General features: G+C 36.4%; 1 protein-coding gene across 3 annotated transcripts; it reads right to left on the bottom strand.

Moving 5' to 3' along the window:
- Positions 1–975: 975 nt before the first annotated feature.
- CDC7 (cell division cycle 7) lies at positions 976–26396 on the bottom strand. Of its 3 annotated transcripts, none has more exons than XM_068540290.1 (12): positions 26282–26396; positions 25397–25591; positions 17685–17768; positions 16068–16203; positions 12667–12760; positions 12439–12581; positions 11267–11519; positions 10546–10641; positions 9609–9787; positions 8831–8913; positions 6184–6333; positions 976–2762 (listed from the first exon to the last, which is right to left on the bottom strand). In XM_068540290.1, exons 2-12 carry the CDS (start codon positions 25509–25511, stop codon positions 2368–2370), a joined length of 1728 nt encoding a protein of 575 aa, XP_068396391.1. In that variant the 5' UTR covers positions 25512–25591; positions 26282–26396; the 3' UTR covers positions 976–2367. The 3 variants fall into 3 exon arrangements, with proteins under 3 accessions (XP_068396391.1, XP_068396390.1, XP_068396389.1); XM_068540289.1 differs by lacking the exon at positions 26282–26396 and adding an exon at positions 25900–26194; XM_068540288.1 differs by lacking the exon at positions 26282–26396 and adding an exon at positions 25681–25890.

The following is a 26396-nucleotide window of genomic DNA, read 5'->3' as shown; positions in this document are numbered from 1 at the left end:
TAATAACATTGCTTGATGACTTATGTTCAGATTTTGAATAAACTAAGTTTAATTCTTTGGAATAACCATTCTTGAGCCACATTTTTATTTAGGTCATTAAGACAACCATAAGCATCTCCTTATAAGGAAAAGTTTCATTAAAAATGCTAGAGAGCTGCAGCCTGTTTTGAAAACCAATACTTGTAGCTTGTTGTATTAATAGTTATAAATGTCTAAGGCTTATTAAATGAAAACACCCATAACAGTTTTATCTCAAGAGTCTGAGCAATAAGAATTTTAAAAAGCTGACAATGAAAAATAGCTGAATATTCTGGGAGATTCCATAGTAATAGGAAATGGCATTAACTAGTTACCTTCTCAGTCTTTCCCTAGAAATGACTATCCTGCCTATTAATATCATCTTTTAGGGAGATATCTGTTGTTGTAAAATAGTGTTCAGAAGGCTGAAAAACCTGAAGAATATGAATAGGGAAGCGCCTTCCTAATTTTTAACTACAAAACACCAAAACTTGAGGCAACATTCTCTAGTGGGATTGAACTTCCCTGAGAACTAACTTGTAACACTGGATATCTTTTAAAACACTAGCTCCTTTTACCTTCCCTTACATATCAACCAAATTCTATTCTTAAAGTCGAGTATTTCAACTTTTCTATTCAAAAGACATTAATGGAAAGTTGAAACCACAGCCCTGAATATTAAACTTTCTTAGAGAATGTCTCCTTACTTGCACTTTTGGTAAATTTTTCTTCCTGTTAATTTTCTGAGAATATGTTAACTTGATTGTGAGCCACATTTCTATAAAGAAATACATCTATCTTTCATATATTACTTGAGTCAGGTCAATGTTTGTTAACTTACTACCAACTATTTGTTGAACAGAGAGAATTCATCAGTCTCAGAAGGCAAATACTCCTAGTGGTCAATACTTTTTTAAAAAAGGGCATTTTTCAAATGAGTAGTCTGACATTGACATAAAAAATATAAAAGGATGACTTTATTAAACATACAAATTCAAGAACATTAAAGTTTTTTTTTTAAAAAAGATTACACATGAGAAGCTAGCAGATCAATGGTAATGGTATATATGTATATATATATATAATACTTGCCAAACGGAGTATAGATAAGACATACTAACGTCAGTGCTCAAAACAACAAAAAGAATGTTGTATCTACCTTAGCTGTACTATAACTCTACGACTACTAAGTGGGAAACTTCTCAGCAGACCCACACTCGCAGACTTATTTCCCATAGTAAATTTGATATGCTGTCATTGATATGTATATCATTTTGGAATGTCATAATACATAAACCTCTTAGTTCCTTTTCTGCATTGCCTACTTCTTTAGAACTCTTCCCAACCTACCCCAAGACTCTAGTAAGCATCCTTCTCTGAGCAGGACCAACTTGGTCAAAACAGGGTATAGAATGGCTCTAGCCAGAGGAAAAATCTCCAATAATATTCTCAATTCTGTGTTCACTTTTCCTTTTAGCAGCTACCTAATCATATCTAAGATGGTATGAAAAAACCATACACATTCAGAGAAAAAGAAAAGCATTTTGGACTATCAATCTTTACCTTAGTCCTGCAGCTTCCCTTTATCAACCAGTGAACACACTATTTTAATTTCTCAACTGTGAACACAGGCAATATTTAACAAAGCACCCAGAAACTTTGTGGAAAGTATCATAAAATTTCCAAGGAGAATGTGTTAGGTGAGGGTAGAGAAGGCAGAAAAATCAAGAGAAACCATTAAGAAAAACATGGCAATTCACACAAAAAATGCTTTCACAAAATACTTTTAAAAGATGAATAAATTAAATTCAATTTCAAGTAATATCCCCCCAATATTTTTTCATTGTTTTAGTGTTCATAAAAGGTATAATATATGCCTCTAGAAAAGGAAATTATCTTCTTTACCTACAGAATGGTTAGAGTACCAGGACCAGGTGGAGTTTTCCAAAAGTACAGGTAGTTCAAAGAAACCAGTAAGCTAAGTCTTTTGACTCATTTAATCCCTGTCACAACCCTTAATTTTAAGACTCGTACCTTGAACCCCTATGTACTAGGCTAAGACTGCTCTTATTTCTGCATATGGCAGTGACAAGCAATTAGGGAAATGAAAGATCTGATTCTACTCGGGTAGATCTAACTCAAAGATCATTTTGTTAGTCTAAGAACTATCCTAGTCATCTTAAATAATCTTAATCCATATTTTAGAATCTGCCAGGAGAGCAAATACTAAAATTTTTAAATAAATTATTCACCCTGCCCGGGTCTCCAATCAAGAATTTATGGCTATTACAAATAACTCTTTTTCACCTCACCTCATAATACACAACAGCAAACTTTAAAGAACAATAATCATAAGCTCATATCTTTGAAAAATGGATGCAACAAAGCTTCTTCTGCTGTTATTCTTGAAGCCGGATTTAGATCTAGGAGTTTATCAAGCAGGTCGTAAGCTGCATCAGGTACCTCATCCCAGCCTTCTAGATTGGTAGGAGACTCATCAAAATTACCCCCACAGCCACTACTGTCCCCTTTATACAATGAATTCCCTGAGTGTTGTGCTTTAGGTGTTTGTATGAGGTGAGCAGCTTTATGGTCCATCTTCTCTGAAAAAGTTGGGTCTTGAGAAGTGAGCTCTTGTATATCACTTGTTAATTTAGGAGTGTTAGAATTTACACCTCTGAGCTTCTCACAGAGTTTTCTCAAGTCTTGTGCTGGAACTTCTTTGCTACACAATATTGATTTGCCTAAAAGAGAAAAAATATACATATTTTATATTATTTGAATATATCAGAAGTCTCTCCCATGAGAAACATGCAAGTCCAACTGCATGCTTTTTGGATATATTTACACTGAATATGAGATAGAACATCACATGCTATATTTAAGTTGTGTTTTACCTTACATAGTTGAAGGTCAAATCATAAAGTGAAAGATAGTAAGTAGAAAGCAGTGGCTTAATAAGTAAAGGACACACTTGACTCTGTCAAAGTCTCCAGCTTCATTATATTCTTCTGTAATCTTTAATCAGCTGCAGCTCCCATTCCCTCTCCCTCTTCCAAGCTTCTACATGCCTCTGACTACATGGTTCCTGTCTTTGATTAGGATGCCCTGCACCTCCCCCTCAACTCCGTGCCCAGAATACTCCCACTTAGGGCACCACTCAGTTCAAGCGTTACCTCTAAGAGGCCTGACACTCAGAGTTGATCATTCTAAGCTTCTGCTATATCCTGTGAAGGTTTCTATTATTACTTTTGCTATTCTGTATTGTAACTGATAAAATATATGTCTGTCTCACCTGCTAGACTATGAGCCTTTGAAGATAGGGACTGTCTTTTTTATCTTCGAACCCCCAAAACCTAGACATCCATACTAGGTACATACTAGGTTCTCAATTAATGCCTGTTGGACTAGACAAAAAGGCATTATTCAGCTTCTCACATCTTTGTTCAAATATCACATCCTTATTACAGATGCTGTCCTTAACCAACCTATTCAAAATAGCTAAGCCTTCTTCACTCCCTTTCCCCTTTTATTTTTCTCAATACCACCCGTCTGTCTGACAGTATGTATTTATTTTTTCTCTCCCATTAGAATTTAAGCTCTATGAGAAGAGACGCAATAATGGTCTATCTAACCTAGTACACATATGGTCTCAATAAATGTTTTTAAATCAGTTAATAAACCAACCAGATCTTTGTTTTAAAAAATATAAATGTCTTTGAAACAATTCCCCAACAAAATTATTAGATATCGGCAAAAATAAGCTAGGCACACAAATAGGCAATAGTCTGTTACTTTTGCCGTATTATTTCCTTATTTAATAGAAATGGCTCTAAACAATGAGTTTGCATAGCACTTAGATTCCTTTCTGGGGTATGTGGATTGTTAACAAAACAATCTATCTCTGGGTGATAAAAAGTTACTTTTACATACACTCATCTCTGCTGGATAGGTGGACTAAGGTGGTGGGAAAAAAGGTGGTGGGGGGAAGCAGTGAGGGACAAAGGAAATAAACTACCCAAAACTAAGTTTGTGAGGGTAGAGCGTGTTAATCCTGTTTTACTTTTAAATCTATTTCATTATTCCTATTCTCTCTAAAAAATTATAGCCAGAGGAGAATAGCTCAAGGTTTTTCTTCTGAATTTATTTAATTCAACGAGTACTTAATGACAGTCTACAATGGGGCCAGGTCTAGGGGTTGAGGACAGAGGGGAAGGTTACACACAACACAAGAGAAGTAGAGAAGTGCTCCTGCTGTTCTGGTAAGTCTCTTTGGGTCATAAAGGGGAACAAGGTCATCGTTGTTGACGTTCTGAATCCTTTTGTATTCAGCCCAAAGTTATAGTAAGATTTGACTGCAATACAGCTGACCCTTGAATATCAAGGGAGTCAGGAGGGCTGACCCCCACGCAGTCAAAAATCTACATATAAATTTATAGTCTGTCCTCCGTATCTGCAGTTCTGATATGTGAATTCAACCAACTGTGGATCGTGCAGTACTGTAGTACTTATTGAAAAATATCTGCAAATAAGTGGATCCAAGCAGTTCAAACCCACGTTTTTCAAGGGTCAGCTGTAACTACAGAAGTCATACTAATGAAACTAAGACAAGTGCTATACAGCATTTTTAAAAATATGAGAACAAGCATTACAATGATAAATCTCTAAAAGCCCTTGCCTGCTATCATGATGCTTGCCCTACAATGTTTTTTTGTTAGATGTTGCACTTCCATTTTTGGTCATTATTTACTATTACAAATGGGGGAGATTTGAGCTCTTCAACAAAATGTTTTAGCGTTTGATAAATTTCACGTTCATAAACTTATGAAGTTATTCAATAGCAGATGATAGTTTTCCCCATCAGTTGAAAATAAACATTCTCATGTAAGAATACAATTTCCAAGGCTTTGCTTCATGGTTCCATTTCCCATGTGTGTATGTAATATCTCACCCTATCACCCTCAGATAAAATTTTCTTATTATAGTTTCAAGAAAGGTGCAAGTCGTAGACTGTGCTGCAGAACCACAATCACCACTAAGCCTTCCTGGTGGATCAGACCACGGCACTGGTGCCCAAGCGAGGGACAATCATTTTTGCAGTGATTCTTACTCAGAAATGTTCTTGGTCAAAATCACTTGTGTTTTCAAACTAACAAGTCTCAACGCTTTCTAGGTATCATACTTTTCTGAACCATATTTTCCAGGAATAGGTGCGGTGAGACAGGCATATGTATTTCTTGAAGTTCCTCAGATAATTCTGATATGCACCCCTGATTAAGACCCACTGATTTGGGGGCTGGGCAAGAGGCAGCCCAATGACTTTTGAGGTGGGTTGACTGAAATTTGTCCCAAATTTGTCCCAAAGAAGTGTTCCATATTTTGGGGCAGCATGCTGACTCAATCACACCCACCCACTTTGGAAAGTATTAACTATAATTGTGCATGGAGAATAAATACAAGGTGGCCATTTGAATTCAAGTTGTTGGCAAGAGCAAGGCTGAGATAATTCTCAGGTGCCCTATGAGGTACACTGCATATCCCAGACTTGAAGTACAAGAAGTTGTGTAGCTAAGATGACTTCCCACGTCCAATAAATGCTTACAATATTACTCCATCAGTAAAGGTATTCTGTTCATTTCGCTTCTCAGCTACTCTAACCCTAAGGAACCTGACAACAACATGCATCCTATTATGTCCCCTACTGCAGTCCTTACTACACTGTATTAGAATTAACTATCTACTTGTTAATACAGACTAAGAGTATTTAAGGCAGGCCCAAGAGCACCTGATGCTTAATAAATATACAATAAACAAATGAAAACATATTATGAAAAATATTTATGGAATAAAGTGAAACCATAACTACAGGGAGTTAAGATTTTATTCCTTATTCTTTTAAGATTATAAAGTTGAACTTTAAATATTGGAAAAGTGTAGTACTCGGCACTTGATAAGATAAACTGATTACATGTAGAGAAGAGAAGTGATAAATTATTTTCTTACACAATGCAATTAATTTTCAAGCAATTGAGAAACTTTGTATCTAACATCAGAGAACATTATGAATATGTTTATTTGTAAAGAGAATTTCATAATAATTTATTAAGTGATTTGTAGGAGATAATCAAAGGTATTTGTTTTGTTCTATAATATAAAATTGCTTACCAAAAGTTTTAGCAGCCTGGATAGTTTCCCTGGATCCACGAATTGTCATAATTTGAGCCAAAGCGGTTAAATCATCACTTGCTTTATAAAATGGATATCGTCCACTAAGCAAAGAAAGGAATATAACACCTGCAGACCACATGTCAATTGCTGTAACAGAAAACAAACTTAAAAAAAAATCCTCAATCTATAATTTTACTCCTACATCAGTAGTTCTCAACCTTTACTGTATATTCAAATCCTCTTAAGAGCCTTAAAAAAATTCTGATGCCCCGGCCAATCCCCTCAGAGGTTCTGATTTAATTGTTCTGGAGTAGGGCTCAGGCATCAGTATTTTTTTTTGAAGTTCCTCAGGTGCTTTTAATGATTTCAGGGTTAAGAATCCCTGGTTTAACATCCTTAATGCAAAATACAGTATTTTCTTTCTCGAGCAACATGAAAGTTGCTAAGTTTAAAAGGATATTTCATCACTAAGTAAATGCACATTTTATAACATCAAAATAAATCCAAAGTAGCTATGTAGGAAAAAATCTGGATGTACCCCAAGAGTTACACACCATAGTAATGAAAGTGTTTCACTTTAGCGAAAAGTATTAAATATTAGAAGCTCGTCTTCAGCAAGATGTTAACCCTAACTTTTGCTGTAGAAACTATTAATCTCTAGAATTCTGGCAGTTATGATTAAGACCAGCTCAGCCTCATGTGAAGAAACTCATTTTTTAAAAAAATGTTTAGGGGGACTTCCCTGGCTGTCCAGTGGTTAAGACTCTGCGCATCTACTGCAGGGGGCATGGGATCGATCCCTGGTCGGGGAACTATAAGATCCCACATGCCGTGTGGCCAAAAAAAAAATGTTTAGGGACATCTTCTCTCCTAATGGCTGAACTCCCAGTATCATCAAGTTATTGGCTCTACTCCCTTGGCCACTGCGTCATCTGCCTTTCTTGGTTCCCTTTGTACCTCCGCCTGCTCCTTCAATGTTTTCTCCAAGCCTTAAGGGCTGAGGTTACCCAGAGTTCCGGCTTCTACCCTATATACTCTCCCTTATTGGCCCATACACTTCACAGCTTCAACTACCTTTTATATAGTAATGATGACAGTCAACTGTATTTCCAGTCCAGACTTCCCTGTGCTTCACTTACTTTTATCCTGTTGGACATCTCTATCTGGATGTTCCACATATATCGCAAACCAATTATGCCCCCAATCATCTTCATCTTTCCCTGTACACCAGTTACTTCTTCTCCCCTTGGTTACTGGTACCCATTCAAATCTCCCAATCTAGGAGTCTGATAAACATCCTGGATGCCTTTTCCCCACCACTTCATACCCAAATCCCACATCCAATTATCCATCAAGCTCTGCCTTTCCAATATTTCGCTTCTCTTTTCAAAGATTTTTTTGATGTGGACCATTTTTAAAGTTTTTATTGAATTTGTTACACTATTGCTTCTATTCTATGTTCTGGTTTTTTGGCCGTGAGGCATGCGGGATCCTAGCTCCCTGACCAGGGATCGAACCTGCACACCCTGCACTGGAAGGTGAAGTCTTAACCACTGGACCGCCAGGAAGTCCCCAATTCTTCACTTTACTGTTCATTTGTATTATTACTGCCCTCGTTCAGGTTTTCATCATCTCTCACCTGGACCTGGTCCCCTCTGTACACCTGCCAGAATGACCCATCTAGAATACAATTATTACCATCCCTTTTCCTTGAATAACTTTCCAAAACCTACAGGATACAGTCCAAGCCATATAACAACTGTGATCCGACACTCCTTGACTTTCATCATACATTCCAGCAACACTAAACTTTTATTGATTCCTGTATGACCATGCTATTTCTTGAGTTCTTCTGCTCATGCAAACCCCTCACTCCAATTTACATTCTCTTTTCAGATGTTCTATCTTCCATGAACTTCCTTCCATAATCCCTTCAGATAAGGTTAGATACCCCTAAAATACTCTGTATAAAGTTTTATAACCATACTTAACAGGTTATTTTATATTTGCAAGTGTGTCCTGACCAGAGTGTAAGCAGAGAATTTCATTCATTTTTATATCATTAGCAAGCACAGAATAAACATAGAACAAATGAATACATTTCTGTAAGGTCCATAATCCAAGTGAATAGCAGGGGTCATCTATTCCATAAGATGTTCCATGACAACTCTTTCAGGCTGTAGACTTTTTTCTTTCTCAAAAATCTCTTTAATGCTATTATATTGTTTTCACAATAACAAAAAATTTTAATCAAACACACAATCATATGCGTATCACAGAAGAATTTTGAGGTATTAGACAAACACAAAATGTTTCAAGTCTTAAGTTAGCAAATACTACTAAACACAATTTTTTCCCCCACAAAGGTGATGTTAAAATTATTCCTGGTAAAATCATCTTGTAAATAGATAAGCAAAATGCAATCTATCGGGTAAAAAAAAAAAAAAAAAGGAAACACTAGGATTAGGAGCTTTCATAAATAGCACTATCTCAAAAACGGGAATGCCACACTGCTAGAACCACTTACATAACTTAGTTAAAAGCAGCAGAGCTCAAATTTAATCATAAGTAGACAAAAATCATAAAATAAAATACACCCACGGCAACCAATTTAACTGGGTTCTGTATTTCTAGTGCAACATACCTGTAGTTTGGTTGGGGCACTTTGTCAAGACCTCTGGTGCTCTGAATCCTGGTGTACCTGCCCTAGGTGCAACCTGTTGCTGCCTTATGATGATGAAATAAAATTTTTCTAGTTATGTAAAGTTTAATTATTTAAGACCAAAAAAAACATTTATCAATTTAGTTCACAGTAAATGGTTTTTAATGGGTTTTAAGGTAACTTACAGGCATAAAAAGAGGTAGTTCATGGTAAGAACCATAACAGAAAAATAGAATACAATGGGAACTCTGAGGTATAAAAATTTATTTCTGTTTGGAGTGATTAATTTCTGAGATACCTGTTCACTTATATACTTGCGTTAATCAGGAAAGGCTCATGAAAGCTTATAAAAGTCGAAGGGAAGAAAGAAATTTATGTGGCAAACAGCTGAAGGTGGGAGTGAGAGAAGAGTTCTAGTATTTGGTTCAGGTTATTCTACACAGGCAGGAATAAAGAAAGAAAACAAGATTAAATCAGCAAGTAAAACATGCAATTCTGAAGTTTCATTAAGAGCTATCCCTACCCCTACCAAAATTATTTGCATGTAAAAGCAAAGAGCATTTGCATGTCAATGGAACAAATATGACAATACTTGTCCTTTGCTCTTCAAGGTACCAATCTGCATTAGTGCCTATGCAGTTCACAGAACTGCATTGTTCCCTTTCACTCACTCAAATCAACTGTCCACCAAAATCAATGCAATTTCTCATCTTGTCTGGCAGCATGCTGGTGATTTTATAGCACCATCAAAACACATTACCTTGAAAGGCAAATACTGCAAACTTTATCTGTTGCATAACAGTCACAGGTCAGGCTAGCTGGGCAAGAACTGGCAGTTTTCCTCATCACACCACTATTCATAACTTTTGTAGAAATAGCCTTCTTTTTTGTTGCTAATTTTCTAGAGAGTAAATCCACAGTCTTTGACTGCTTCATAAGCTGTAAAAGAAAAGTCATATTCTCTATTTTCATGGCATTTAACATGATGCCTTTGAGATGCTAGTGGAGCAAAAAGCAGTAGGGGAAGCGTAACTTTCAAAACTGCTGAATGTGCTGTTGGATTGTAAATAAACACTCATCTGTCAAAATATTTAAGGTCTCTTTAGGTTACTGTGTTGAATAAACATATTAAAAATTTACTAACCATTCCTAGTTTGGTGAATATTTGTATTACACTTCATTAGAACTTTTCCTGAAATGTTACAAAACAGTTACATTCTAGCGTCTAACTGCATTTCAGAACTGTAAACTGCACAATTACATTGGCTAAAATTAGTTTTAATTTGTTCCTCATGCTATCTAGCTGCTACAGGATATCATAAGTCAATTTAAAACCACTTAACACTGATGATAATTTTGTAAATTTTACAAACATCTTTACGCTATCAACTGTGTGTCAGAAATGTGTTAGCTGTTGGGAGCTCACGTTCCAGCCAATGAGAGAAAAGGCCTTAACGTTCTAAATGTTCCTTTAGAGAAAGAGCAACAATAGTCAGCTAATCAAAAATGACGAAAAATTCCAAAAGAAAAGTTCAGAACTGGAGAAAATGAAAGCATTGACTAAATGCTCAAAGCAGTAATACCTTCTGCTAAAGCAAAACTCTTAAAAACTTACTGATAATAAAAGCTAGCCATTCCCCAAATTCTCTCCAGTGTACGACTGACTGATGATTGCACTATTAAGCTACATTACTTACTTTCACTGCAGGGCTCTCATGTGAAATGGAGCTGTGTATATTGAAATTTCTTTCTCCAAAAACAGAGCGCTGGACAGAAAGGCCGACAGATCCCTCCTACAAAACCAACAAAAACAAGGAAAATAAGGATTATATCTCTAACACTTTGTGCCAGCTGTACTCTGCCATAGTTTTGAAAGAGTTAAGTGACATAAAACAAAAACAGCTGCATCCAAGTCATTCTCAGGCACCAAAACACTTCTGTGAAAGGAGAAAACAGTCTAGACAGAACTCTTAACCCCCATACAATGTTATCACAGTCCACAAATATAAATAACTAAAAAATTCTAAAACCACCTGCATGGATGTTACATTTTGCTGTGCAGCTAAAATGGAGATAGACACTTCAGAATTTTTCCCCTATAACTAATGCTTTCTTTTAAAAAGGATAATTAATATGAACTTTATAACATGCAGGGAAAATTTATTATTTTCCATTTTTGTTATATAATGCAATTATAATGACAAAGACATTATAAATCTACCAAGCAAAATTTTCAGTTCTGAAATCATAAAACAATCCATTGTAAATCTTAGTGAAATCTAATCAACTGAATATATAACACGTGTAAACAACATTTTTTTTTGTTGCAAGTGTTATCCTAGAATTGTAACTACCTCTGTTGAATGGAGTACATGTCTAGAACCGTATTAGTACTTAAGAAATAAAAGAGGTAAAAACCTTTCCATCTTTTCCTTGTTTAATCTGAATTTGTGCATCTGGGTAGGGCCTTTTAAGAGAAGCTTTTGTGGTAGGCTGCTGATCCAGCTCCTTAGGTGCTGCTGGGCCACTCAATGAAATTTTGTTTCCGGTGATTACATAGGATTTATTTTGTGAACAGCTTTCCTGCTGAGCTTCAGACTGGACAAATTTGAGAAGCTCTATTTTAGTATCATGGGTTCCTTGGGCCAAACCAAAGTCTACCAAGGCATACCTATGAAACAAAAATAAGCACTTTTACTTCTCTGTAACAAAGCTTAGTTAATATCATAATATGCTCAAACCATATTCACACAGAAACTGTATTCTGTGGGGGATAAATTAAGGATTTATAACATTCTTGAAAAAAGAAGAGTAAGTTTTACAGACCAGGTAAGGATTTAATAGCTAACTACTGAAAATTAAGGAAAGATGTATCCCACACAAGAAAACATCTTTTCTCCCCTTCTTCCAATGGCTTGTGCAGACAAGGCAACAAGGAATGCAGGATGTAAACACAATCCTTTGTCCTCTGATGGTGGCAGAGATGGCATCATAGCAGATAAGTTTTAATTAACAAGTTTAAAAGAAAAATATATTAAAATCATGGTTTAAAAATCTGATTAATTAAAGAAAAAATTAAAAGTCAGGAATACAAAAGCCCAAGAAGTTATGGTTCTATTATCCTTATTATACTCAATATGAGCCATTATATAAACAGCAGTTTTTAAGTTTTCAGCTTACAATGCCTCTATGTATATAATCAGCATAAAAAATATTCAAAAAACAAAACTTTAGTGTTGAAACATGGAATTGGCTATCATGTGGTCCAATCCCCTCATTTACTAGAAAACAAAAATGAAGCCCAGAGATAAATGTATAAGGTTAAACAAACAAACAACAAAAAACCAGACCCTTTCTAAGTCTCTTTTAGCTACTTCCACTGAGCCATGCTATACCTCATGACGTACACTGTTTTACTAATACAATTTTTTCTTCTCCTTGAGGGTATTTTCCTTCCTCAACCACAATGAAAATCTGAAACAGAAAAAGATGTGTGTGGCTGTTGCAGGATGCTCTGCATCTAAGAGATGGACCCCACAGCACAGATTCAGTCAAGTATTAAGTATTTGCTGGTAACTTTCCATACTTACTGTCTCAAGCGCCTATTATATAAAAAATTGCTGGGCTTAACATCACGGTGAACAATACCAAACTGATGAATGCGTTTCAAAGCTTTGAACAGATTAAACATATATTCCCGTACTTCTTGAAAAGAAAGAGAATTCAAAATGTCCTAAAATAAAGTTATGAATAAGGTTATAAGATTGTTTTCAATGAAATATTTAGCTAATAAAAATTCAAGAAATATTAAAACCTACCAAAAAGGACTCATGTTCCAGATATGGCATAGCAATAACCACATGATCATTTTTCCTAAAGCAGTATTTAACTCCCATGACATTGTCTTGCCCCCTAGTGGAAAAATGCACAACGAACTTAAGAAGAAAGGTCAAATGAACTGAAACTTTATGCAGTTTTTTAAAAAATGCAATTTTAGCAATGCATAAATAATGCCAGAAAACTAACTTAAAACCATCACCATATAGGAGAGATTACTCATTTAACTGACTTATACAAGATAAAGGTTTTTTTTTTTAAACAAAAACAGTACCAGTTATGAGGTTATAATTCAAAACGAGATAATTACAGTTTTAATTGGGGAGGTGATAGAATGGGAAGGAAAAGAGGAATAATAAAAATGAATTAACAAGACTTAGTAGCAGATAAGATGGTAACAGTAATAAATAAATCAAGTAAAAATTAATAATAGCTAATATTTATTGAACATTCACTACATGCCAAGCTCTGATCTAAGCACTTCACACCTATCAACAAATTCACTTAATTTTCACAACAACCCTATAAGGATGGTGCCATTATTTCCTACCCCCCCCCCCCTTTTTTTTAACATATAAGGAAACTGAGGGACAGACAGGCTAAGGAACTTCCCCAAGGTAACTCAATTAGTAGGTCATGGAGCCAGAATTTGAATCCAGGCAGTGTGCTCCAGACCTAGACTATTAACCACTATACTATACTACCTCAGAGAAAGGTGAGGAAACTAGGGTAAACTGGATTTTCACAGTTTTGAGACTGAGTAAGTAAAACAACATGGATACCAACAAAATATGTAGAGAAAACAGGAAAAGAAGCATCAAAAACCAAAACCTCACCATTTTGACAGAGATATCTAGATACAAGACTATATCTTAAGTGAGAAGTCAAGTGTAAGTCAGTGACAGTATTATAGAAAAATGATACCTAAAGCTGTGAAATTATTAGAGAAGAGAAAACTGAGCCTTGGAAAAGTCTCATGTTGGAGGGCAAAATAAGGAAGGAGCAGAAAGCCCAGATAGGGACATCCGCAAGTGAGGAGTTTTCAAGGAAGGGATGATCAACAAGGAGGTCAATTAGAATAAGGACTGAGGGAAGGCTTTCAGTCTGGCAAAGAGGAATTAACTGGCAAAAAGGAATTAACTAATTTTCAGAAAGCAGTTTAAGTGGAAAGGAAGAGGCCAAACAGGATTTAAGGAGGGAAAATAGTATACAATGGCAACAGAACATAAAGACAATTTTCCTGAAATATCTGTCAAAGAATAAAAACCAGTGTGGGAGCTAGAAAGGAAGCAAGATCAGGTAGACATTTTTTAGCATGCACATTTTTGAACAACAAGGAAAGAAAAAGTGGTAGAGGGAGTTATTTAAAGTGTGGAAAAAGGAATAATCTTATTCAGGGGACTAGAAGGTATTATGTAATCATGCCTTACAGAAGCCATCTTATTCTCTTGTCTTCTATAATAAACAGAGGTGTAAAACAAATTAATAGGTGTGTTTATTCATTCAATAGATATTTAGTGGGCACTGTTACTTGACAGACACTATGTTAGACATTAAGGATGAGAAGGTGAATAAAAATTAACATGATTTATGCCCTCATGGACTTTACTAAATAGTGGGCAATATGGATAATAAACCAGGTAACAAATAATGACAAATTATGGTAAGGGTTTTGAAATATATCAAAAGGTGCTGTGACAATAAAAAATAGAATCTAATTCAGAGAAGACCTCTTTGAAGTGGTACCATTCTTGCTCAGAGCAGAAAGATGAGGAGTCAGCATGCAAGGACTGGGAGGGATCTTCCTGGATAGGGAAGAAGTATGGGTAGTGGCCCTGAAGTGAGAAAGCTCTTGACACAAATTTGAGTAGCTAAAGAAAATAGAGCACAGTGAAGGAGGTGGAAAGGCTGGCATGGGATAAAGTTGGATTTTTTTTTCAAAGAACATTGGGAAACCACTGAAGAATTGTTAAGTAGTGGAAGTAATAGTATCCAATTTATATTACATACATACATATTTTTATACTTTAAGAATCACTCTGGCTGTTTTGTGACTATGGGATTAAGAGGGGAAGAGAAGAAGCAGGCTATTGTAGTAATCTACACTTGGACTGAGATAGCAGTTGAGAAGACAAAGATATGGATGAGATTTCAGATATATTTTGGAGGCAGAATTGCCAGGACATGGTGATGGAGTGGACTAGGAGAGAAATGGAGAAATTGAGTGTGATTACTAGGTTTCTGGCTTGAGTAACTAGGTAGACTGTGGTACCATTTGCTGAGATGGGTAGATGAAAACAGATTGTTGCAACAGGTAATTTTTGGGGCAGGTAAAGGTGGATTAAAATTTAGTTTTTGGCATATTAGGTTTGAGATGTTTATTAGGTACCCAAATGGAAATATCAAAGCGTCAGGTGGATATATACAAATCTGCAGTTAAGAGGTCTGAGGTTAGATATACACTTATGGGAATCATTACTATATATTTAAAGCCACGTGGAATACATGACACCACCTAAAGAAGTCTAGAGAAAGAAAGCCCAGGATCAAGCACTGAGGAACTCCAACATTTAGGGGTCAGGTGGAAGAGGAAGAACTGGCAAAGGATACTGAAAATGAAAGGCCAAATAAAGCAGGAAGAAATCAAGGAGTATATGGTAGTACAGAAGTCAACAGACAATGGTTCAAATCAATTACGCTAAACACTGCCAGGAGTTCATGTGAACAGAAAAAGGAACCGGCAAAACAAAGTCATGGTTGCCTCTAAAGTAGTTTCCGTTTAGCATAGCGGAGAGCAGCCTCACTGTGTGTGTGTGTGGCAAAAGGCGGGTGTGGAAGTGAAAACAGTCTGTGCAGGTAATTTTTGAGAAGTCTGGCCATGAGGGTAAGCAAAGAAATGATGGAGTAGCTGGAAGAGGGATGGCGGTACAGGGAGGATAAGAGATACTACATCATGTCTCTATGTTGACAGGAATGACCTAGCAGAGAGAAACCAAATAGAAAGACATGCCAGAGGATTCTGTTGTTCAAAATAAAATATGAGATGAGGCTGTCAATATCTGGGGAGATGTGAAATGAGTTCCCCACATTTAAAAAAATATCTACACCATGGAAGCCAAGGTTTATGATTTGGCAGGAAGATTAGAAAAAGAAGTGGTAAGAGAGCAGGAAGTCAAGCTGAGCCTCAGGAGAAATCCACTCTAAAAATTAATATAAACTTAACTAGCCATGCCAAGATTAGCGGAAAAGTACTAGCAAACTGCAAATACCTGACTGAAGAATATGTTTAATCCACAATCTCATCGTCCCTATTAGATATCTACTTAAAAATCTTAAAAATTATATACAGCAGTTCAATTAAAAATATCTTTAAATTGCCTACCCAGCCACTGTTAGGCACTGAAGCTCAGCTGCAATTCTTACAGGATGACTTGTTGGAATTAAGTGTTTCAGAGCAATTTTCTCTTCAGGTCCTACTTGTAACTGTGTTGTGGCCAAATACACAGAGCTGAAAGTGCCTGTAAAACAATTTATTAGATTTTTCAATATTTGGTTTTTAAAAATGTTTATGAGACAATGCTAAAATATTCTTAAAAACTGTTTGGAACCCATAAAATTATCATAATCTGTCATCAATATTTTAATGACACTGAATACAAAAAGCAAACACATTTGTAAATACAACTTATTTTCAATTTTTAATACATTCTTAACTGTCCTCACATCTGTAGGGAGTATATTAATTCAGCAAAGCTATACAGTAAATCTGTTTGACTGAGTTAGCATAAAATATTTCCATGGTATGACCCAATCTACCAAGTATCTTTCTACAATATTATCATTGGAAATTACTTTCTTAAGACTTGGATTCAGTTCTGTTAGAAGTAAAAATGATAACAGTCTTAGGGGGAAAAAAAAACTACATTTTTTATTTTAAAAAGTTTTTTTAAACTTTTAAATTCACCATGAAACTAAACAGAAAAAATATAAGATTTGGTGGTCAGTTAAATCTGAGAAATACTGAGTTAAAGCAAATTGATAGGTTATTTCTAGACCTTTAATGTACTGAAGTACAACATAAATAACCAAAAGGGAGCTATACATGCTATAGTTTTCAAACTTATTAGCCTTAGATCACACTCCACTCCTCCCCCTCTCCAGGAATAGTTAACTACTTGTTATGAGGACATCAGTTTTCCAGAACAAAGTTTTTGAACACTAAGTCAGTGTTCAAAAAAAGCTAAGAAAAAAAATGTAAAGATTTGCTTCTTACATCCCAAATCATCTCATCTTCTAATTTCTCTGCCTTCACTGACTCAGCCTTTTCTCATCTCACACTTTCCATTGTGAAAAGCAAGCAATGAATAAATGGAAGTTTTGTTGCTTTTTGGGGTTTTTTTACTGTTAAGTTTTTATTTACTATTTCTCAGTGTAGTCACTAAAAAGTTCTATTATCTTTTATCTTCTCAATCCCTTCACATCTGTCTGCCAAATTCACCCTTCATTCAATCAATATGATTGCCAGTCTCTCAATGGTATTTACGTAAATACTGACTATCCTATAAATATTGTTACCACTTTATTTTCATCATTTTGCCATGAAAAATTGCCATTGTTCAACATACAATTCTACCTAAACGCAATGGAGAAAGAGAAAAAATATTCAGCTTTCCCTGATCAAATCCCCCCACTTAAATCTTAAACTTTTTATTTTTCATAATTATCATTAATAATATATTATTAATATAGCAACACTTTTAATAGTATAAAATTATAAAGGTTAAAATAGGACTGTTCATTCTACTATAAATATTTATTTATTCTTCCATTCTTTCCAAGGAAAAAAGAAAATCTGATAATTAGTAATATAACCATGGTCTTAGTATTTTTAAAAGGGGTATTTTTCCAATAAGAAATAATAATGAAAATCAAGATTATACAAAGGAAAACAGGAGGAAAAAAAAGCTTATAAAGATAATGAAGTATATCCCCAGATTACCTTCTCCAATTTTGTCCTTAATCTTAAACACATTACCAAGCTGTGGTACAGCTTCGTAAAGCTTCTGAATATCTTTCTTAACACCTATCAAGGAAAAAAGAATTTAGGTACAATTAATTACTTAGGTTAAAAAATCTCAATAAAATAATTTCTAAAACATAATTATATTACAAATAAAAATATCTATAAAAAACCTTAAACTCATGATAAGACTAAAACCCCATCAAGTTGCTCTAACTCACACACCTCTTGAACAGACAAAACTGCAAAGTAACTGAATCACTCACACCCAATTGCTGCTACTCTGAAATTACATACTAACATATAGATACACTGTCACTGCATAGAGTGCAACACAATGAAGAAGCTAAATTTAAAAAATAACTAAACAATTTGTGCTGCGATCACTAGATGGCATGACAAGGACACAATGCAATCTTCTTGAAAACTATTTCTTTCCCCCAAAGATACAAAATCTTATAGGCTTGGAAAAGTTTTACATATTGAATATTCACAGTATACTCTAGAAAGAAGGTCTACTAAAGGTGTCCAAAATGTTAAAAAAAATATTCTTTAAAAATTGTCCCAATTACCAGTAGTATCCTATATCTTGACAGCAGAAAAATCATTACTTTTAAATAAATATAAGCTCTTTACAAAAACCTACATGGTTAAAATTCAGAGAGGCAATAATACAAAATGTGATAAACTACTGGATACAAAAAAGAACTACATAAGAGTCCTCAGATTTTATTACAATATCTAGGCCAAGCATCAGCTACTTTTAAAGTTATAATAACACTCTGCATCATGCAACAGTTTTAAGACATTTTCAAAGCACCTTCACACATATTATCTTTTCAGATCTACATAATAGCACTGTGATATTGGGAGAACAGAAATAATTATCCTGATCTTTCAGAGAAGGAATCCATATTCAGGGAAATTAAATCATTTGTCCAATTTCACAGAGGTACTGCTGGTAAGTTTATAGACTCACTCATTTAACAAACACTGTGTTTTTAAAAATGCCCAGCAATTGGCATATTAAAAATACAAATGAACAAAGGTGGTGAAGCCCCTGTTCTCTAGGAGCTTAGTCTGGTGGAAGAGACAGATGTTAAAAGCTCACTTTTAATACAAGATTTTAACTGTAATATTAGAGGAATGCACATATTACTTTGTAGAAGGGGGGAGGGGAATGAACATTTCTGAAGGTGCCAGGAAGCTTCAGGTGACTGTTAACCTGTGTTTTGAAGCATTCACCAAGCAGAGAAAGTGCAAGAAGGCATTTTAGGAAGGAACTACTATCTATGCAAAGACATGGAAAAGGAAAAAGGCATGGATTATTGTGGAGGGAGGGGAGAGTAGGAGAGATAATAAAATTCAATGTGGCTGAGAAAGGAAAGGCAGAGGATGCAAAGGAAGGCCATGTAAAGTTTTTAAGCAGGAAGATGACAAGTGGAGGATAAATCTGAGGTGAAGAATACGAAGAGGTGGAGATTAAATTAAGAGGCCAAGAAGACCTAATCCAGTAGCCTTTCCACTATATCACTCCATCTAAGGTAATGGGAAGAACTTCCTTAAATTACCCTCACCTTCCCATCTACCTTGCAGATGAACTGGAGAAGCTTCATGGATTTCAATATAACAAGCAATATAACAGTAATCCTGTGAACCAGTTTTGGAGATGAGAGGCCCAAATCAAAATGCTGGCTCCACTGTTACCCAGCTGGTATGACCTTTCTAGAGCACACAGCTTATCCTCTGTGAGCCTTAATTTCCCCATCTATAGAAAAGGGGGCATGACAGTACACATGCCGCTGAAATACTGTGAGGATTAAATTAAATAATATACATAACACAAGAGCAGCTTCTAACACAATGCCCGACACATTGTAAATATTAAATTATACTGGTGATTCTTATTGTTGTGGTAACTATTATTAACATTATTTCTTTAGGGCTTTTGCTCTTACTATTCCCTCTACTTGAAATCCTCTTCCCTTATAACTTCCTATGGCTGGCTCAATTGTCACAGTTTCCTCTGACATCGCTAGTTAAATTAGCGCTCCTCCCATTATCCACATTACCCTGTTTATTGTCTTTGGAGTTCTTATCCACTATAAAATTATCCTGTTTATTTATTTGTTTGCTGTCTGCCTCCTCCCACTAGAATATAAGCTCCACCAGTACAGGCTCCCTGTCTGTATAATTCACCACAATGCACTCAGCTCTTAGAAAACTGCCTGGCATGTTTGTTGAATGAATGAATTCTTACTATCCTCATGGTTGTTCAGAGACAGCTGTAGGAAAAAAAAAAAAGCAAAAGTTTACAAGTTACAACAGAGTGAAGCCAAAGACAAAAGCAATCACTTCACCATCAGCTACCACACTACTTCTCCCTGGAAAACAAAACCAAGGCCTGGGGGAAAAGCTGGCTTTCTAGCAGTAATAGTTGCCACAGTCAATTACAATCTTTCCTAATGAGTGTCAAGTCCAACCAGCTTCAAATTCCAGTGCCATAGGAAAGGCATCATGAAAAGGCACTAAAATGATATATTCAATTTGTTATTACATTTCTTTGATTCTAAGACACAATTTTAACGACTCTGAAATTGGGATGCAACTTACAACTGTTGCTGGCCAGCATCAAAACTTATACAACAGGTGTCAATGACCTGAAGAAAATTCAAGAAATCACAGAGGAGCATTCACATTTAACCCTTAAGAGCCAAATGGCTGTAGGGAGGAATAGTAGAGGTGGTGAAGTAGAAATCAAACCTAGGCCAGCTCCACATAACTGGGCTGTTCTTAAGAACTCATTAACAATGACTTTTTTTTTTTAATGAATTCTTCAAAGAAATTCTGTATCACTAATGTTTGAGAACAGGGACTTCCCTGGTGGCGCAGTGGTTAAGAATCCGCCTGCCAAAGCAAGGGACACGGGTTTGATCCCTGGTCCGGGAAGATCCCACATGCACGGAGCAACTAAGCCCATGCGCCACAACTACTAAGCCTGCGCTCTAGAGCCCGTGAGCCACAACTACTGAGCCCGCATGCCGCAACTACTGAAGCTCGCGCGCCTAGAGCCTGTGCTCCGCAACAAGAGAAGCCACCGCCGTGAGAAGCCTGTGCACTGCAATGAAGACCCAATGCAGCCAAAAAAACCAAAAACTAATGTATGAGAACAATATTGTGAGGGAAAAAAATAGGATATCAACAAGTCTGAGTATAAAAAGTGATTCAGAAGAGACAGATCTGAAATGTTTATTTTCCATTTCATGTATGTCCCAGAGATATACAATTATTTGTCTAATTACATCTAAAAGAACTCTTCCAATAACTATATAAAAAAAATTCTAGGTGTTAAGGAAAGCACTGTCACAGTATAACTGGCAGTATTTCTGAGCAGTACATAAAATAATGGTGTATCTTACAATTAATGGTGTTTAGGTATGATGAAATATTTTAAGAACCATTTGTGGTCTTTTTATTACTAAATGTATTGAAGTGTTTGTGTGCATGTTTTGTTGTATATACATGATTAATTACAAAAGCTTTGTAGTAGGATGATATAGTTTCATGTGGCTATTTAAATTAAAATTAAATAAAATTAAAAATCAACTTCCTCAGTCACATTAGCCACATGTGACAACATAACAAACATTTCTGTTAGCGCATAAAGTTCTATTGGACAGTGCTGATATAGAAAAAAGCCTGGAATCTAAAGAGTCTGGATTCAACTCCTATAATTAAACCACATTAGTGTTCAGGTTTTTAACCTTTAAAACAAAGGAACTGGATTAGATGAACTTTACCTTCCAACTACAGTATTCTATGCTTTTCCTACGAGTTCCGCATTTTGGAACTTCCCTTTGCATAAACATGAGCTGGCAGTTAGTAGTAGAGATGCTGGTTAACTGTTAGAAATAACCAGGAAGAAAATATAAGTAGTAAGAAAATACTGTAATGCAAGGCCATGTGAATGACTATGCAAGCTCAATGTGCTTCCACACCACCACTCACTTACTATGTACTTACATATCTCTACAAAACTCAAACTATGTTTATATTAAGGTTTCCTGTCACTGCAGAACAACTTTGATGTTTCTGAACAACAGAAAAATTTCCTGATGACCAAAGTGAATGAAAAATCCCCAGATTCTGAATTGGGAGATGAGAGTAGACAGTGAAAGAAAGTACTCATATCAAAAGCTAGAAAATACTACTAAAGGCAGAGACCAATGAATATATACTTTGAGGACTGGGGCAAGACCCTGAAAAGTCCACAAAGTAAAATATTGTTTAGGTCTTCATTAAATATTATGAAGGTCTACGCTTCTGTTTTGAAAGTTTAAGCTAATTTTTTTTCTGCTACATAATATATCCAAGTTGGCTATAGCAACAGCGTCCTTAACCATACTCCCTGCTTTCACCCTCATCTTGTGCCACGTAAAAGCCAAAGAACTACCTCCTCCAAAGAACTACCCTTCTCTTCGACTTCACTCTCATCACTCTTGCACTTCCACTCACATGACCTCCTAGCTATTTCTAAATGCTAGGCACACTCCCAGCTCAGGGCCTTCGTACTTGCTGATTCCTCTGTCTGGAATGCTCTTCCCCAGATACATGCACAGCTCACTCCTTCACCACCTTCAAGTCCTAGTTCAAATGGTACCACACTGAAGTCTTCTCCAACCAATTACACTTGCTAAAATCACAATCTCCTCTCCCAACACCTCCTATCTCCCCTTCCCCTCTACATTTTCTTCACAGCACTAATCACTTTTGAACATACTATTTATTCATTTTCTATTTCTATCCACTAGATTGAGGGCACTGATTTTTGTCTATTTTACGAAAGGATTTATTCCTAGCACCTAGCACCTAGAAAGGTGCCTGCACATAATAGACATAGACATTTAAGAAATATTCTTCATACAAATGAAATGTTTTCAATTACTTACCATGGAGTAAAACTGACCTCCAGGAATATATGTCATGCTTATTCTGGGGCTTCATCTACTGCCTAAAATAATGCTTCCTACAACTAGGGATATCATATAATTTAGCCCAAACTGGGACAGTCTTCAGAGTGAAAGGGGGCACTAATAATTACACTGTGACAACAGGCATAAACTGGATCTGTCTCAGGCAAACGAGGACGTTACCTATAACCCACTTTAGAATCGTAGGCTGAGAGCATCCATATAACACAATGAAAGCAAGCCTTCCAGTACAGTTCAACAGTATGGAGCAGACATTCAGTATATATACAGTTTATACTTCATTCTTTCACTGAAAAGATCTTTATCACTTACTAAACTTGGCATATGGTAGATACTTAAAAAAAAAAAAAAGCCTGCTGAAAGAATGAAAGAATAAACATTTGATCTAATACTTTGCCAGGTACTTTGTTCATTGCAGCATTTTTCTTAATAGGAAAAAACAGAAGACAATCTAAGGGTTCAATAAGAAAAGGCAATTAAATAAATTATAGGATACCATGCAATGGAACATCAGGCAGTCCAAGCCCAGAGTATTTAATTACATTAAGAAATGTTCAAGATATATATTGCTAAGTTAAAAATGGAGATCAGAAATAAGTTAGCTGTGATCCTAATTCAGTTTTTTAAAAAATATATCTCTATATGCACAGGAAACCAAAGGAATACAACAAAATGTCAACAGTGGCAATATCTGTAGAGTGGGGTATTTTCTTACTTTGACTTTCTGTATTTTCTTCAATAAGCATATATAATTTTTATCAGAAAAAAAGTTATAAAAAGCTGACAAATATCCCAAAACAAAGGGCCATACTATGCAGCCATTGTACTAAAAATTTTACTTTATATCCTTTGGATGAATGATATCTAATCATTCAACCAAATATTTTCAGGCACCTACTATGTGTTGAAGACTGTTAGGCTCTGGGAATACAAAGATATATAAAAATCCCACCATCCAAAAGTTATTACATCAAAGGAGAGTAAATCACATTAGATCATGAGACAGTTATGTGCCTGGACTTCATCAGCTTTACTCCTTATTCAAGTTATGGTTTTGATATAATCTTAGCTTTTATTAAGGGTCAAATAAAAAAGAACCATATGAATAAAATTTCAGCATGTTTTATAAATTATCAAAGGTACTGTTTATAATGTTCAATGTTCTGTTCCATATAAAAGCCACCAAACTTTGGAAATCTGGAATAAAATTCACACCACTCTTCATCTCCTAGCAGATTTTCAGAAGAGTATTAGAATAGTACTTTTTACCTGAACGTATGCTAGAGCCAAGTCAGATTCATTCATTCATACACTCTGCCTAATGCACAATGTACATCAGGAGCTATACAAGATACTGCCTTCAAGGACCTTATAGTATAACTGAAGAGACAAAATACACAGAGTGCTAAACAATACAAGAAGAATAATAATATAATGATTGTTATTGTATTATGTGTCTGATGACATAGGGAAAGGTGAACCGTGAAAAACAGGTAATTGCAAGAAAAATGGAAGGGAAGAGGGAAAGCATCCATGAATCTGGATGAAAGTGGCATTTTAAGATTATTCTAGTGGCAATGTACAAAATGAACTGGAGGATGAAAAAAGAAGTGAAAGCAGGCAGTTTAAGTAAGAAACTTCGTTGTAGTTCAGGAGCAAAGTGTAAGGGAATGAATTAATGTGGTGAAAGTGGGAATGGGAAGAGGCAACACTATACCTACTAAAAGGAAGTAAGATAAAATTGGGTGACTGGATGAGAGGAGCAAATACAAAGCGTAAGTCAAAGATAACTCTAAAGTTTTAAGCATAGAAACTTTAACTGGAATAATAGTGGCTTTCATCAAAATAGGGACATCAGGAATGGTACTCATTTTAACATCAAAGATGAGTTTACCCTTAGTCAGAAAGCAGAAGTATGGGATGTCATATTTTTCTAGGGTCGAGTTAAAGTCTATTTTGTAGTGTATAAGTATATATCATGGACGAAAGGTCAAAATTAATATTTTTGAAAAAGCACTAAATATGCTTAAGACAAAGAAAAGAACATTTAGCTACATTTTAAGAAAAGAAAAGAAAAAAACAACAACAGTCAATTGGAACTCCTATTTAACCAATATTTATTGAATGCCTGCTATGTCCCAGGCACACTGCAGGAATGAAGGTGCATGTTACAGTGTACAAGATCAGGCATTGTTTGACCCTCTCCTTCTCATTTCAAGGTCTGGGTAAGGGTGAAGCAACACTTCATGATGTACACTGAGATACAGTCCTTCATTACTGCTACAAACATTTCATTTACTTTTGTCAACTAATTCTGCCTTTGAATATGTAAGTGAAAGTCCCTCCAATGCCGATTTCTAAATTCAAGCTTAATGCAATTTGGTGATTAGAAATAAGAACACAGGTCTAGAGGAGAAATTCTAGTTTGGATATCAACAAACTTTGTGTTCTTAGACAACGACTAATATTAGACTCTAGCAACTTCATCTGTAAAATGACATGGTTAGACTACAATCCTCCTTCTAAAATGCAATCCAATCCTAAATCTAGATCTTATGAAGCTTCACTGATTCGTAAAATGCTCCTATATAAACATACAACTCACTTTAAGATTCAGGACGTGTTTTTTGTTGTTGTTTGTTTTTAAATAATCGAAATTACAGAATTGTTGCCTGTACATCTTTGGCAATGAACACATACCTGGTAGTTTAAAATTCTGCTCATGTTTTTTTAATGAGCCATCCGCCAGAAACCGGCCACGAAGGGGAGAAAAAGCCGTTGGCTCCTCCATCTGAATCCCCAAAGAAGCCTCCATCGCAAAGCAACTGCGGCGCAAAACGCCAGCTAAGGGGTCATGTCCACAGGGGGAGCAAAGCAGCTGTGAAACTCGGCATACTGGAGAAGATGAGAAGTTTAAATCACTCAGTGAACTAAGCACTAAAAAATGCTACTGTCCCCAAAGGGGCAAACAATTAAAAACGCACCATATGTCCAAATCCCCGAAGGAAGGAAAACCGTGAGCCATTTCTAAGGATTCCATGGGCTTCACTTTCACCTCCCAGAAACACCGGCAGTGGGCCAAAGGGAAACGTGCCTAACCGAGGAGTCTCCCCGGCAGCCGCCGTCAGGGGCAAGGGCGGCGGTGGGAACTGCAGAGGCAGCGAATGCGGGGGGAGAGACCTTAGTGGGGAGAGCGGTTCGACCTGAGGAAGAGGGCTGGAGGAGGAGATCGTTTGACTATTGAAAGGCAGCGCCAGGCGGCTTGTCCAAGGCCCCACGCAAGTTGGTGGAGAACTGATACGACACGGCTCACGAGCGCCGGGCGGAGGAAGAGAAGGGGGAATGAACGGCATCCCTCGGCGAGCGCGGATTGCGAGCTCCGCGGGGAAGGACTTTCTTCCCTCAGACGCCAGACCGAACGGGATGCTTAGTGCGCAGGCGCACGACATTCCCGCCGCACGTCAGCGGGATCCGAAGTGGGGGGCGGGGTGATAACTGCGCTGCGAAGAGACCGAAGTCACGATCCAGAATTCGTTTCTAATCCCTCACAATCCCGCGCCATGGAGCAAACCGTCGGAAACTCACGGTTTAAAGGAATACGACTTCTCTGGCTCCCCAAACGCCTGGGTCGCCGCCGCCGAGAGTGCCCACCTAGCGAGTCTGCCAAACGCGCCTGCGCAGCACTTCCCGCCTTGCTGCT

The sequence above is a fragment of the Eschrichtius robustus genome, chromosome 3 (genome assembly GCF_028021215.1).
Source record: "Eschrichtius robustus isolate mEscRob2 chromosome 3, mEscRob2.pri, whole genome shotgun sequence".
Taxonomy (NCBI): domain Eukaryota; kingdom Metazoa; phylum Chordata; class Mammalia; order Artiodactyla; family Eschrichtiidae; genus Eschrichtius; species Eschrichtius robustus.
Note: the sequence above shows the minus strand (reverse complement) of the source record. Positions and strands in the feature narration are given on the sequence as shown.

Excerpts from the sequence above, each read along its gene's own strand:
- CDC7 (XM_068540290.1), bottom strand. The coding sequence starts at position 25,511 with ATGGAGGCTTCTTTGGGGATTCAGATGGAGGAGCCAACGGCTTTTTCT. Across the intron at positions 6,334-8,830 it reads GTGCCCCAACCAAACTACAG|CAATTGACATGTGGTCTGCA; the intron begins GTATGTTGCACT and ends TTTCTGTTACAG. Across the intron at positions 2,763-6,183 it reads CCAGGCTGCTAAAACTTTTG|GCAAATCAATATTGTGTAGC; the intron begins GTAAGCAATTTT and ends TTTCTCTTTTAG.